This window comes from Cetorhinus maximus, unplaced genomic scaffold (genome assembly GCF_964194155.1).
Source record: "Cetorhinus maximus unplaced genomic scaffold, sCetMax3.hap1.1 HAP1_SCAFFOLD_1191, whole genome shotgun sequence".
NCBI classification, from domain to species: domain Eukaryota; kingdom Metazoa; phylum Chordata; class Chondrichthyes; order Lamniformes; family Cetorhinidae; genus Cetorhinus; species Cetorhinus maximus.
In genome coordinates, this window is record NW_027597133.1 from 29,357 (window position 1) to 45,000 (window position 15,644).

The window sequence follows — 15,644 nt, forward strand, 5'->3', positions numbered from 1 at the left end:
GGCGGAGCAGACTCGATGGGCCGAATGGCCTAATTTCTGCTCCTGTGTCTTATGGTCTTATTAGTTATTTTCACCTCGGAGAGTAGAAGAGCCTCACCGATAACTATTTAGACGTTAGAGCAAACATTTGGACATTGAAACACGCATTGCACGGAGTAATATTTCTACAGATGTGCACTACAAATCTGTGTTGAGCTGTCACGTTTTGCACGGGACAAATTTGGAATCAGGCCGTTGGTTGCAAAATGACACTTGGGCGGAGACACAGAGTGGGTGCAATCGACGTGTTTATTCCCAACGAAGCCAGCAGTTTGGAACTTCGGATGGGCCGCAGATGTGATTCGTCAGCTGCGCCCAAATAAAATTCTGCCGCCAGATGTCTTTAACCAGCGCCAGTCCCGCTAGTCATAGAAGCAGCTAGGCTAATTTCGGTTGGTTATACTAATTTTGCAATACCATGTTCTTTTGTCAGACATTTTTCTTGCGTTGACCGGGATCAAAGTTTGGCTTTTTCAGTCTTCGCGTCCAACAGACTGGGGGTAAAAACATTAACCTTGGGCCTGATCGCGAGAGGATCCCAAGTTGCAGCAGGCGCTTGTTACACGAGCGGCCAATGGCCATTCCAATTGCCGACCTCTAAATCTACATCTGGGCAGCGAGTATAACTGAAGGCCAGAGGGATACTGCTCTGCCGCACAGAACAAATTCTACCCCCAACCCTTCACCCCACCCCCCCACCTCCCACCAGCCCCCAATATCTTCACGGGTCATCCAAATACAGTACGTAAAAATAGCGTCCATTTAAAAAGGAGTATCATCATCGATAGCTTCGATATGTGTCACGTCGTCGAGAAGTCTTTCTCGCACGTAAATCCTGTATTCTGTGGGCGGGAGAAAGATCGTGTTAATAGAGTTGTAGACAGAATTGTTCAGAAACATAGGAAATGGAAGCAGGAGTGGGTCATTCGGCCCTTTGAGTCTGCTCCGCCCTTCAATAAGATCATGGCTCATCCCCTATTTCAACGCCATCGTTCACCCATACCCCTTGACACCTTCGGAGTCCAGAAATCTATCTATTTCCTTCTTAAATATATTCAGCGTCTCGGCCTCCACAGCCTCCTGTGGTGGAGAATGGCACAGGTTCACTACCCTCTGAGTGAAGAGGTTTCTCCTCATCTCAGTCCTAAATGGTCTACCCCAATATCCTGAGTTTGTAACCCCTCCTTCTAGAATACACACCCCCTCCCAACCCACTCAAGAGGAAATATCATCCCTGCATCCAGCCTGTCTAGCCCTGTCAGAATGTTATATGTTTCAATGAGATCTCCTCTCATTCTTCTAAGCTCCAGTGAATAAAGGCCTAGTCTTCAAACACAACGTACAAAGAATTATAGCCAGTTTGATTAAAACATAACATGAAATAAAAACATTTTTCAAAAACTCATTTTAGGTGGATGTAACCATCGCTGACCATCCAGGGTTTTGACCCAGCCGACAGTGAAGGAACGGCCGGTATATTTTCAAGTCAGGATGGTGAGTGACGCAGAGGGGAACTTCCAGGTGGTGGTGTTCCCCATGTGTCTGCTGCCCTTGCCCTTCTAGGCGGTAGAGTTGACGGGTGTATTTTTTTTTTGGAACTTTTGTGGGATGTAGACATCGTTGGCACGGCCAGAAAATGTTGCCAGTCTCTAATTGCCCAACTTTGCTCGGGCGCTTCTGAGGGCAGTTAAGAGTCAACCACATCCCTGTGTGTCTGGAGTCACATGTAGGTAAAGACGCCAGACTTCCTTCCCTAAAGGACATCGATGAACCAGGTGGGATTTCCCGGCAATCGACGATAGTTTCATGCCAAGCTTTATCTTCCTGATTTGTTAACCGAACTAAAATTCAACCAGCGTCTGTGACGGGATTTGATCCGATGTCCCCAGAGCGTTGCCCTGGGTCTCTGCGTTGCTAGTGCCACCACCACAGTACACCAGCTCCCCTAGGAGGTGCTGTCGAAGGGGCCTTGGTGAGTCACTGCAGTGAACAAAGAACAAAGAAAAGTACAGCACAGGAACAGGCCCTTCGGCCCTCCAAGACTGCGCCGATCATATTGCCCGTCAAACTAAAACATTTTGCATTTCCGGGGTCCGTATCCCTCTATTCCCATCCTATTCATGTACTTGTCAAGCTGCCTCTTAAACACCACTATCGTACCTGCTTCCACCACCTCCTCTGGCAGCGAATTCCAGACACTCACTACCCTCCGCGTAAAAAACTTGCCCCTCACATTCCCTCTAAAGTTTTCTCCTCTCCCCTTAAATCTATGTTCCCCTAGTAATTGACTCTTCCACCCTGGGAAAAAAGCTTCTGACTATCTACTCTGTCCATGCCACTCATCATTTTGTAAACTTCTATCAAGTCGCCCCTCAATCTCCGTCGCTCTAGTGAGAACAATCCGAGTTTCTCCAACCTCTCCTCATGGTTAATAACCTCCAGACCAGGCAGCGTCCTGGTCAACATCCTCTGCACCCTCTCCAATGCCTCCACATCCTTCTGGTAATGTGGCGTCCAGAATTGCACGCAATATTCCAAGTGTGGCCTAACCAAAGTCCTACACAGCTGCAGCATGACTTCCCAGCTTTTATACTCAATACCCCTGCCGATGAAGGCAAGCATGCCATATGCCTTCCTGACTACCTTACCCACCTGCGTTGCCACTGTGTGGGACTGGGGGCGGGGGGGGGTCTGAAATGCATTTGTTTCAATGCGAGAAGTATAATTCCACTGGAAGGGACAAGGCAGCGCATCTTGTCGATGGTACACACACGGCTGCCACTGTCCGTCGGTGGTGGAGGGAGTGAATGTTTGTGGATGGGGAGCCAGTCAAGCGGGATTCTTTGCTCCGAATGGCGTTGAGCTCCTTGCAGGATGACCAGCCACTGACCTACAGTGGGGTTCACACCCTAAGAGTGAACTTGGTCCTCTCGTCGCAACATATGCGATGCAAAGTAGGGGAAGTAATAAAGACATGGACAGAAAGTATCCATCTTACCACGTTTGGTCTTGCAAGTCTTCGGCTTTCTGAAGTAATACACGGAAAGGACCAGAATCATGAGGAGTATCAGCGTAGCTAAGAACCAGCCAACGATTTTCTTCACATTCGGGGAGGCTACAATGACATTGAGAGAGAAAGAAAACAACGTGGGTCATTTTTGACTGTATCAGTTTCATTGTTTATTTGACGCCAAACACATTGAACACAATTGCATCCATGCATCTGTCTCTTGCATAAGGTCCCTCGGCCGCCATTGCTGTGATCAGTTGTGTATAGGAGGTGGAAGACGTTAGAAGCTTTATCAGTTAATGTGCTGAGATGGTGTGATGGTCATTCTCCATCTGCACATTCCTCTTGATCATCTCATTGGTCGACCTCAGTTCCCTTCAACAACAGCACGGGGGTACTCGGAGTGTGTGATACACTTAGTGCTCACCTTGTCAGCACTTTAAGCAGTGCACATCCAAGCAAAATTGGCCATTGCACTTGCTAGCCATCTGCCCCATTATAGGTTCTTCGCGGCTACCGTACGAAACAACTAGACTCTAGAGTGCCCAGTCGAGAGGGCGGTGTGTGTCGGGGTGAGTGTGTGTGTGGGGGGGGGAGTGAGTGTGTGTGTGTGTGTGTGCGTATATATGAGGGACGTGTGTGTGTGTGAGAGAGATAGAGAGGGAGGGGTGATTGTGTGTGTGAGGGAGAGAGAGAGAGGGCATGTGAGTGTGTGTGTGCACGTGCATGCATGCAAGGCATGAGTGTGTGAGGGTTGAGTGTGTGTGTGTGTCTGTTTGTGAGGGTTGAGTGTGTGTGTGTTTGTGAATGAGAGGGGTGTGTGTATATGTGTGTCAGTGAGGGGTGAATGAGTGTTTGACTCAGTGGTGAGTGTATGTGTGTGCATGTGCATGCATGTGAGGGGTGTGTGTTTATGTATGTGCATGTGTGTGTGTGTGCATGTGCATGTGTGTGTGTGTGTGTGTGAGTGAGGGGTGAATGTGTGTGTGAGAGGGTGTGTGTGTAAGGGTAGTTTGCGTGAGTGTGTGTGAGGGATGTGTATGTGTGAGAGAGAGAGAGAGGCGTGGGAGTGTGTGTGTGAGGGGGAGAGAGAGAGATACTGAGGAGAGTGTGTGTGTGTGTGTGAGAAGCGTGTGTATGTGTGTGTTTACATAGGGTGGGACAGGGGGTGACTGTGTGTGAGGGATGAGTATGTGTGTGTGTTTGTCTGTGTGTGTGTGTCTAGGAGTGTGTGTATGTGTGTGTTTGCGTAGGGTGTGATGGGGGTGAGTGTGTGAGTGATGGGTGAGCGTGTGTGTGAGTGATGGGTGAGCGTGTGTGTGAGTGATGGGTGAGCGTGTGTGTGAGTGATGGGTGAGCGTGTGTGTGAGTGATGGGTGAGCGTGTGTGTGAGTGATGGGTGAGCGTGTGCGTGAGCGATGGGTGAGCGTGTGTGTGAGTGATGGGTGAGCGTGTGTGTGTGAGAGGGGTGGGTTTATATGTGTGAAAGGGAGAGTGTGTGCCTGAGATGGTTATGTGTGTGTGTGTGTGAGTGATGGGTGAGCGTGTGTGTGTGAGTGATGGGTGAGTGTGTGTGTGAGAGGGGTGGGTTTATATGTGTGAAAGGGAGAGTGTGTGCCTGAGATGGTTATGTGTGCGTGTGTGTGTGTGTGAGGGTTGAGTGTGTGTGTGTGTGTGTGAGGGGAGTGTGTGTGTGTGTGTGAGGGTTGAGTGTGTGTGTGTGTGTGTGAGGGGTGAGTGTGTGTTGTGTGTGTGCGTGTGTGTGTGTGTGTTGTGTGTGTGTCAGTGCCTGTGTGTAGGGAGAGTGAGAGGGAAGGGACACTGTTTATGTCTGCCGCACTCCCAGTCTCAAGTGTTCTCATTCACACTCACCCCACCACACACACTCTCACCCACTCTGTTCACTTTTTAAACATCTTGACAAGTCACTGTTTTGACATTTCAATTTTGCTCAGAAAATTGTATATTTTCATGTGTCTGCTTTTTTTAAAATTTGATTTTGTCCATCGCTTCTCAACCTTGTTTCCAAACCCTCCAGAGAATTGACTCTCCCTGTCTCAGTAAACTCGTCCACAAACATTCTCAAATTCCACCACGGGACATTCCCCACTTGCCTGGATGAGTGCAGCTCCCACAACACTCGGGAAGCTCAACACCGTCCAGGACAAAGCAGCCCCGCTTGATCGGCACCCCATCCACAAACATTCACTCACCCCACCACCGACGCACAGTAGCAGCAGCGTGTGTACCATCTACAAGATGCACTGCAATAACTCACCAAGGCTCCTAAGACAGCACCTTCCAAACCCACAACCACTACCATCTAGAAAGACAAGGGCAGCAGACACAAGGGAACACGACCACCTGGAAGTTCCCCTCCAAGTCACTCACCATCCTGACTTGGAAATATATCGGCCGTTCCTTCACTGTCTCTGGGTCAAAATCCTGGAACTCCCTCCCTAACAGCACTGTGGGTGTACCTACACCACAGGGGACAAAATCCTGGAACTCCCTCCCTAACAGCACTGTGGGTGTACCTACACCACACAGACAAAATCCTGGAACTCCCTCCCTAACAGCACTGTGGGTGTACCTACACCACAGGGACAAAATCCTGGAACTCACTCCCTAACAGCACTGTGGGTGTACCTACACCACAGGGACAAAATCCTGGAACTCCCTCCCTAACAGCACTGTGGGTGTACCTACACCACAGGGACAAAATCCTGGAACTCCCTCCCTAACAGCACTGTGGGTGTACCTACACCACAGGGACAAAATCCTGGAACTCCCTCCCTAACAGCACTGTGGGTGTACCTACACCACAGGGACAAAATCCTGGAACTCCCTCCCTAACAGCACTGTGGGTGTACCTACACCACACGGACAAAATCCTGGAACTCCCTCCCTAACAGCACTGTGGGCGTACCCTAAACCACAGGGACAGCTGCAGGTCAAGAAGGCGGCTCATCCACCACCTCAAGGGGCAATTAGGGACGGGCAGTAAAAGCTGGGCCCAGCCCACACCCCCTCAGTGAATGAGGAAAAGTCAGTATAATCTGGCTTGACATTTGGTCAACTACTGCTGAGCACAAGAACATGAAGAATGCCTGGTGCCTTAGTTTACCAAGAGCGTTGATGGAAAGTTGAATCTCACTCACCTGGAACAGCGACTAGGACAGACTCGGTGTAGGTGGAGTTGAACGATCTACCCTTGACTTGCACCTCGTATAAACAGACGTAGCGGCCAGCAATGTTGCCATCGCTGTTATTCAACGGAAACGTCGAGGTGAAATTCAACACTTCCGCGTGTTGAACTTGCCTAGACCCGCTGGCATCCAACTCCAGTAAGTACATTGTGCCGTTCCCTGTGTTGTTCTGGACCGTGCAGTTGATGAGATTCATCCCTCTGACGGTGAATAAGGCTATATTGGGAGTCTGCAGGGGATCTGTTTGGATGAACATGCAGAAGAATGAATAACCGTGCGGCAGATAAAGGCAGTGGCTACTCGAGCAGGTCAGAGGCTGGGAATCCTGCGGAGAGTCACTCACCCTCCTGACTCCCCCAAAGCCATCTACAAGGCGCGAGTCAGGAGTGTGATGGGATAATCCCCACTTTGCCTGGATGAGTGCAGCTCCCACAACACTCGAGAAGCTCGACACCGTCCAGGACAAAGCAGCCCCGCTTGATCGGCACCCCATCCACAAACATTCACTCCCTCCACCACCGACGCACAGTAGCAGCAGTGTGTGTACCATCTACAAGATGCACTGCAGCAACTCACCAAGGCTCCTAAGACAGCACCTTCCAAACCCACAACCACTGCCATCTAGAAGGACAAGGGCAGCAGACACATGGGGACACCACCACCTGGAAGTTCCCCTCCGAGTCACTCAACATCCTGACTTGGAAATATATCGGCCGTTCCTTCACTGTCGCTGGGTCAAAATCATAGAACTCCCTTCCTAACAGCGCCATGGGTGTACCTACACCACAGGGGACAAAATCCTGGAACTCCCTCCCTAACAGCGCTGTGGGTGTACCTACACCACAGGGACAAAATCCTGGAACTCCCTCCCTAACAGCGCTGTGGGTGTACCTACACCACACGGACAAAATCCTGGAACTCCCTCCCTAACAGCGCTGTGGGTGTACCTACACCACAGGGACAAAATCCTGGAACTCCCTCCCTAACAGCGCTGTGGGTGTACCTACACCACACGGACAAAATCCTGGAACTCCCTCCCTAACAGCACTGTGGGTGTACCTACACCACAGGGACAAAATCCTGGAACTCCCTCCCTAACAGCACTGTGGGTGTACCTACACCACAGGGACAAAATCCTGGAACTCCCTCCCTAACAGCACTGTGGGTGTACCTACACCACACAGACAAAATCCTGGAACTCCCTCCCTAACAGCACTGTGGGTGTACCTACACTGCATGGGCTGCAGCATTTGAGTTTGTGTGTGAATGCGTGAGTGTGTGTATTTGCACGAGACAGAATGCGTTTACGTGTGTGTGTGAGTTGTGCGTATTAGTGTCTGTGTGTGGGGGCCTGTGAGTGTGTATGAGAGTGTGTGCGTGTGCATGTTTATGAGAGTGCGTGTGTGAGAGAGAGGGACTGTGTGAGAGTGTGTGTGTGTGTTTGAATGTCGGTGATTGTCTGTGTCTGCCAATGTGTGTTTATGTGTATGAGAGATTGAGTGTGTGTGTGTGTGTGTGAGTGTGTGCGTGTGTGTATGAGACTGTGTGCGTGTTTGAATGTCTGTGTGTGACAATATGTGTGTGTATGAGACTGTGTGTGTGTATGTGAGTGTGTACGTGTTTGAGCGTCTGTGTGTCAACGTGTGAGTGCGGATGAGTGAAGTGAATGAAAGTGTGTGAGAGAGAGAGTTTGTGTCTGTGTGTGAGAGAGAGAGTGTGTGTGTGTATGTGTGTGTGAGAGAGAGAGTTTGTGTCTGTGTGTGAGAGAGTGTGTGTATACGTGTGTGTGAGAGAGAGAGTTTGTGTCTGTGTGTGAGAGTGTGTGTGTGTGTACGTGTGCGTGAGAGAGAGAGTTTGTGTCTGTGTGTGAGAGTGTGTGTGTGTGTGTGAGAGAGTTTGTGTCTGTGTGTGAGAGAGTGTGTGTGTGTGTGTGTACGTGAGTGTGAGAGAGAGAGTTTGTGACTGTGTGTGAGAGAGAGTGTGTGTGTACGTGTGTGTGAGAGAGTTTGTGTCTGTGTGTGAGAGAGAGTGTGTGTGTGTACGTGTGAGAGAGAGTGTTTGTGTCTGTGTGTGAGAGAGAGTGTGTGTGTGTGCGTGTACGTGTGTGTGAGAGAGAGAGTTTGTGTCTGTGTGTGAGAGAGAGTGTGTGTGTGTGTGTACGTGTGTGTGAGAGAGAGAGTTTGTGTCTGTGTGTGAGAGAGTGTGTGTGTGTACATGTGTGTGAGAGAGTTTGTGTCTGTGTGTGAGAGAGAGTGTGTGTGTGTACGTGTGTGTGAGAGAGTTTGTGTCTGTGTGTGAGAGAGAGTGTGTGTGTGTACGTGTGTGTGAGAGAGAGAGTGTGTGTGTGTACGTGTGTGTGAGAGAGTTTGTGTCTGTGTGTGAGAGAGAGTGTGTGTGTGTACGTGTGTGTGAGAGAGTTTGTGTCTGTGTGTGAGAGAGAGAGAGTGTGTGTGTGTGTACGTGTGTGTGAGAGAGAGAGTTTGTGTCTGTGTGTGAGAGAGAGAGAGTGTGTGTGTGTACGTGTGTGTGAGAGAGTTTGTGTCTGTGTGTGAGAGAGAGTGTGTGTGTGTACGTGTGTGTGAGAGAGTTTGTGTCTGTGTGTGAGAGAGAGTGTGTGTGTGTACGTGTGTGTGAGAGAGTTTGTGTCTGTGTGTGAGAGAGAGTGTGTGTGTGTGTACGTGTGTGTGAGAGAGAGAGTTTGTGTCTGTGTGTGAGAGAGAGTGTGTGTGTGTATGTGTGTGTGAGAGAGAGAGTTTGTGTCTGTGTGTGAGAGAGTGTGTGTGTGTACCTGTGTGTCTGAGTGTATATGTGAGAGAGTGTATGAGAGTATGAGTGTATGAGAGTACGTGTAAACGTGACAGTGTGTGTGAGAGATCGCGTGTGCGTGTGTGTGTGTGTGTGGATGATAGGGAGTGTATCTGTATGTTTAAGAAAGGCTTATATCTTCCCAAACCTGCTGCACTCCGCAGAATCACACACAGTGCAGAAGAGGCCCTTCGGCCCATCGAGTCTGCACCGACACGTGAGAAACACCTGACCTACCTACCTAATCCCATTGACCAGCACTTGGCCCCATAGCCTTGAATGTTATGACGATGCCAAGTGCTCATCCAGGTACTTTTTAAAGGATGTGAGGCTAACCCGACTCCACCACCCTCCCAGGCAGCGCATTCCAGACCCTCAACACCCTCTGGGTCAAAAAGCTTTTCCTCACTTCCCCCTCCTAAACCTCCTGCACTTCACCTTGAACTTATGCCCCTTTGTGACTGACCCTTCAACTAAAGGGGAACAGCTGCTCCCTATCCACCCTGTCCATCCCCCTCATAATCTTGTACACCTCGATCAGGTCACCCCTCAGTCTTCTCTGCTCCAACGAAAACAACCCAAGTCTATCCAACCTCTCTTCATAACTTAAATGTTTCATCCCAGGCAACATCCTGGTGAATCTCCTCTGCACCCCCTCCAGCGCAATCACATCCTTCCTATAATGTGGTGACCAGAACTGCACCCAGTGCTCCAGCTGTGGCCTCACCGAGGCTCTATACAACTCCCAACATGACCTCCCTACTTCCCACTATCCAGCGCGGAAACTGCGCATGGAGCAATTTGCAAACTCTCACGACGCGAAACGGGATTGATCCCATCCGCGCTCGAGCCAATCGAGGCTGTTTAGGTGGATATTCCCATCTCCTCCAAATTACGCACTTGCCTCTCAACTTCCCCGGGGAGTTCCCAACACGTGCGGTACGAATTCGAGCTCTCTCTCTCTCTCTATTTCTCTGCTCTCCCGCTCTTTCCTTTAGCTCCCTCCTCCTGTTACCCTTCCCGTGCCCAGGGCCAACACCGATTGGTGAAAACTGGGCAAGCCCTCGGAGCAATGCAGTATGACGGTTAGCCGACACTATTAGGGGCCTCCGCAAGGTGCTGACCTGCGCAGCCGTGGGACCCGCTGCCCGGCGGCAGCAAAGCAGGCGGCCCGGGTTTGCTGACCACCTTACGCTTTGTGGGATCTTGCTGTGCGCTAAGGTGCTGCCTCCCGCCTGCATTGCGGACAGGAAACTTACTGAGTGGGACGTAACATCAGCTTGTGAGGCTCTGAGATTCAGAATGTTTCTATTTTTAAGATAACCCACCACCTCTCCTTTGTTTTTATTTTCCTCTTTCCCAGCTTTCCTCCCTGCGTTCTTTTCCGTTCTTTATTTCATTCTTACTTCCTTTATTATTTGTTTCCTTCGTTCCTTCTTTCTTTATTACTTTTTCCCTTCCTTTTTCTCCATCTTCCTTTCTTCCTTTCCTTTCCTCTTTCTTCCTTTTTGCTCTCTCTCTCTGTTTCTATCCCCCTCTCTCTCTCTCTCTCTCTCTCTTTGTCTCTCACGGTCTACCTCTCAGTCTCTCTCTTTTTGCTTTCTCTGTTTCTGTCTCGCACTCTCTCTCTCTCTCTCCCTCTTTGCCTGTCTCTCTCACACTCACTCTCACTCTCTCTCTCTCTCACACACGCACACACTTCCTCTTTCTCTATCTATCTACAGCTGTCTCTCTCTCTCTCACCTTGTCCCACCCTGTCTGTCTCTGCCTCTCTCTCTCCCCTTCTGTCGCTCTCTGTCTCTCTCTCTGTCTCTGTCTCTCTCTCTCCCCCTCTGTCTCTCTCTATCTGTCTCTCTCTGTCTCTGCCTCTCTCTCCCCCTCTGTCTCTCTCTCTCCCCTCTGTCTCTCTCTATCTGTCGTTCTCTCTCCCTCTCTCTGTCTGTCTGTCTGTCACTCTGTCACTCTCTCTCTCTCTCTGCCTCCCACTCTCTGCCTATCTCTCTCTCCCTCTCTCTCTCTCTCTCTCGGTCTCTTTCTCCTTCTGTCGTTCTGCCTGTCTATCTCTCGATCTTTCTCTCTCTTTCTCTGTCTCTCTCTCTCTCTGTCTCCCTCACCCTGTCTCCCTCACCTTGTCCCACTCTGTCTCTGCCTCTGTCTCTCCCCCTCTGTCTCTCTCTACCTGTCTCTCTCTGTCTCTGCCTCTCTCTCTCCCCCTCTGTCTCTCTCTCTATCTCTCTCTCTGTCTCTCTGTCTGTCTCTCTCTCTCTCTCTCTCTGCCTCCCACTCTCTGCCTCTCTCTCTCTCTCTCTCTCTCAGTCTCTCTCTCCTTCTGTCTGTCTACCTGTCTATCTCTCGATCTTTCTCTCTCTCTCTTTCTCTGCCTCTCCCCCTCTCTGTCTCGTTCTCTCCCTCTGTCGCCCCTTCTCTCTCATTCCTTCTGTCCCTCCCCTTCTCTCTGTATCTCCCTTTCTGCCTCTCTCTCTCTCCCTCTCTGTCTCTCTCTCTCCCCCTCTGTCTCTCTCTATCTGTCGTTCTCTCTCCCTCTCTGTCTGTCTGTCTGTCACTCTGTCACTCTCTCTCTCTCTCTGCCTCCCACTCTCTGCCTATCTCTCTCTCCCTCTCTCTCTCTCTCTCGGTCTCTTTCTCCTTCTGTCGTTCTGCCTGTCTATCTCTCGATCTTTCTCTCTCTTTCTCTGTCTCTCTCTCTCTCTGTCTCCCTCACCCTGTCTCCCTCACCCTGTCCCACTCTGTCTCTGCCTCTGTCTCTCCCCCTCTGTCTCTCTCTACCTGTCTCTCTCTGTCTCTGCCTCTCTCTCTCCCCCTCTGTCTCTCTCTCTATATCGCTCTCTCTCTCTGTCTCTATGTCTGTCTCTCTCTCTCTCTCTCTCTCTCTCAGTCTCTCTCTCCTTCTGTCTGTCTACCTGTCTATCTCTCGATCTTTCTCTCTCTCTCTTTCTCTGCCTCTCCCCCTCTCTGTCTCGTTCTCTCCCTCTGTCGCCCCTTCTCTCTCATTCCTTCTGTCCCTCCCCTTCTCTCTGTATCTCCCTTTCTGCCTCTCTCTCTCTCCCTCCCTGTCTCTGTCTGTCTCCCTCTGTCTCTCTCCCTCCCTCCCTCTTTTTTGGTTTCTCTCACTCTCTCTTCGCCATTCTCCCTCGATTTGCCTCAGCCTGAGTCACATTCAGTCACCCCCATAGTCCACCCCGTCCATTTTCCCCTTCCGTATCTATCCCCCCACCCACGCCACATGTCCCCTTCAGGTGAGCGCGCATCGGTACCCGAGCAGTGCTTGTAAAACGTCTCCCCTGCTCACCTGTTACGGCGATGTGCACCGAGGCATCGAGGGAAGAATTTGCGTACTCCCCGGCCAGCTGGTTCCCATATTTGCAGCTGTACCTCCCAGCGCCCTTGGAGGTCAAGTTGGCCACTCGCACACTGGCGGAGTTTCTCCCGGGCCCGATGTCACGATGGGTCAGGAAGGAGCCGTCCAGGTAAAAATCAATCCCCCGGCTGGTGTTGCGTTCCCAGATGGTGCAGGTAACATTAACCGACTCTCCTTTGAGGAATACACTGTAGTTGGGCTCCAGCAGGATGGTGGGTCTGACCCCTGGTGGGGGAATAACACGGCGGACGGAAGCAGTTAGAGAAAAGGCTAGCAGTTCCGGGAAGGTTCACCGGACGGATACCAGGACCAGGCTGGACAGGCTCAGCTTGTATCCGCTTGGAGTTCCTACTCGAGAAGAGATTCTCCCACAAGAGGAAGCACCCTCTCCACACCCACCCTGTCAGGACCCCTCAGGATCCGACATGTTTCAGTTAAGTCACCCTCTTACTGATCTCCCAGTTACTGTTCATTTCAATTCGATAGCATCACTAACTGGCTTTCACATCAACCGTGCTGGGCCCAGTGATCTGACGAGTCCCATAACTAGGGCAGGCGAGAGGGCTTTAAACTAAATAGCGAGATGTGGAATTTTAGAGAGTTAAACAGAAAGGTTGAGGCAGGGCGGGGATATATTTCACCAAGGAAGAACAGTGTTGCAAGAACCTTGCACCATCGGTGGTTAAGGAAGTTAGTGATGCCATCAAATGGAAATGAACAGTAACTCTTTCGAGTTACCGACAGATCGCATGTAACTCTTTCGAGTACATTCACAGTTCTTGGTTTCCGGGAGTGGGACGTGAACCCACAACCTTTCTGATTCAAAGGCGAGGGTGCTATGGACTGAGCCACAGCTGACACAGTAACCAGGAGGACAGTAAGAGGTGGCTTCATTGAAACATTTAAAGATCCTGAAGGGGTCTTGACCGGGTGGGTGTGGAGAGGATGTTTCCTCTTCTGGGAGAGTCTAGAACGAGGAGTCGCTGCTTAAAAATTAAGGGGTCCCCCCATTTAAAACAGATGAGGAGGTTTCTCTCTCTCTCTCTCTCTCTCTTTCGGAGGGGTCGTGAGTTCCTGGAACTCTCTCCCTGAAAAGGGGCAGGGAGAGGGCGTGATCTTGAATTACTTCCCCTCACCAAAGCTCAGCGTTGCCAATCTGGCCCCAATGGGAACCCAATGTCCTCCGCATCACCAGCCTGGGACTGACACCCGGGGTGGGGATGGAGGGGTGGGTGCGGCCATTACTGAGGGAGTGCAACATTGCCGGTGGAGCTTTTTTCTTTGGATCTTGGCTCAGGCCTCTCAGCTAGAGGTTAAGAATAAAGCACCATGCCGCTACCCAAACAAGAGCGGCGGAATTCCCTCAAGGATATCAGTAAGATCGAGAGAGTGCGGAGAAGATTTACTAGGATGTTGCCGGGTCTTCAGGAGTTGAGTTACAGGGAAAGATTAAACAGGTTCGGACTTTATTCCTTGGAGCGTAGAAGGATGAGGGGAGATTTGATAGAAGTTTACAAAATGGTGAGGGGTAGAGACAGAGTCAACGCGAGTAGGCTCTTTCCACTTAGATTAGGAGAGATAAACACGAGAGGACATGGCTTTAGGGTGAAAGGGGAAAGGTTTAGGGGGAACATTAGGGGGAACTTCTTCACTCAGAGAGTGGTGAGAGTGTGGAACGAGCTACCATCTGATGTGGTAAATTCAGGCTCACTCTTAAGTTTTAAGGATAAATTGGATAGAGACATGGATGGGAGAGGTCTGGAGGGCTATGGACTGGGCGCAAGTCAATGGGACTAGCGGAATAATATTTCGGCACAGGCTAGAAGGGCCGAATGGCCTGTTTTTCTGTGCTGTAGTTCTCTATGGTTCTATGGTTCTTCAATGTCCAGCCCAATATTATATTTAAGTAGTGAAGGGCAAGGCGGGTCAGCGCTGTCTATTTTGCAATCTACATCAATTACCCAGGCGAAGAGACTGACCATAATGCAGCCATACTAGGCTAGGTGGGAATACCAACATATGGAAAAGAAGCAGGAGGAGGCCACTCGGCCCCTCAAGCCTGTTCCGCCATTTAATAAGACCGTGGCTGATCTGATCGTAACCTGAAATCTGCATCCCACCTCCCTCTCCCCCCCCGATAACCTATCACCCCACCCTTGCTCACCAAGAATCTCTCCAACTCCTGCTGCAAAATATCCAAAGGCACAGCTTCCAAATCCTTTGCAGGAAGAGAGTTCCGGAGACTCACAACCCCCTGAGAGAAAAAAAATATTCTCCTCATCGCCGACTTGACTGGGGACCCCTTATATTGAAGCAGAGACCCCTGGTTCCTGATTCTCCCACAAGAGGAAATATCCTCTCCACATCCAGCCTGCGAATGGTGCTGAACATTGTGCAATATCAGGGAACATCCCCGCTTCGGACATTTTGATGGAAGGAAGGTCATGGATGTAGCAGTGGGTTAAAACTCTTTCGAGTTATCAACAGTCACAGATTGCACTCTTTCGAGTACAATCACAGTTCTTTGTTTCCAGGAGTGGGACATGAACCCACAACCCTCTGATTCAAAGGTGAGGGTGCTATGAACTGAGCCACAGCTGACACCTCCAGCAGTGAGTTGAAGTCCCACTCACAGAATTCAGTTAATGATCGGCGCTGGGACCCCAGTTATTCACAATATATATTAATGATTTAGGTGAGGGAGCTAAATGTAATATCTCCAAATTTGCAGATGACCCAAAGCTGGGTGGGAGGGCGAGCTGTGAGGAGGATGCAGAGATGCTTCAGTGTGATTTGGACAAGCTGAGTGAGTGGGCAAATGCATGGCAGATGCAGTATAATGTGGATCAATGTGAGGTTATCCACTTTGGTTGAAAAAACAAGAAGGCAGATTATTATCTGAATGGCTATAAATTGAGAGAGGGGAATGTGCAACGAGACCTGGGTGTCCTCGTACACCAGTCGCTGAAGGTAAGCATGCAGGTGCAACAGGCGGTAAAGAAGGCAAATGGGATGTTGGCCTTCATAGCAAGAGGATTCGAGTACAGGAACAGGGATGTCTTGCTGCAATTATACAGGGGCCTTGGTGAGACCACACCTGGAATATTGTGAGCAGTTTTGGTCTCCTTATCTGAGGAGGGATGTTCTTGCTGTAGAGGGAGTGCAGCGAAGGTTTACCAGACTGATTCCTGGGATGGTGGGA

At 50.3% G+C, this 15,644-nt stretch overlaps 1 protein-coding gene across 1 annotated transcript in view; it reads right to left on the reverse strand.

Annotated features, from left to right (window-relative positions):
* Positions 1–770: 770 nt before the first annotated feature.
* The window catches only part of LOC144675841 (scavenger receptor cysteine-rich domain-containing protein DMBT1-like), a gene marked incomplete at its 5' end in the record, with an annotated part of 61,722 nt that continues 46,848 nt past the window's right edge, over positions 771–15,644 (reverse strand). Inside the window, 4 exons of the mRNA XM_078536416.1 lie at positions 771–881; positions 3,038–3,154; positions 6,211–6,498; positions 12,374–12,667. Coding sequence (XP_078392542.1) covers positions 802–881; positions 3,038–3,154; positions 6,211–6,498; positions 12,374–12,667 — 779 coding nt within the window. The remainder of the gene's footprint in view (positions 882–3,037; positions 3,155–6,210; positions 6,499–12,373; positions 12,668–15,644) is intronic.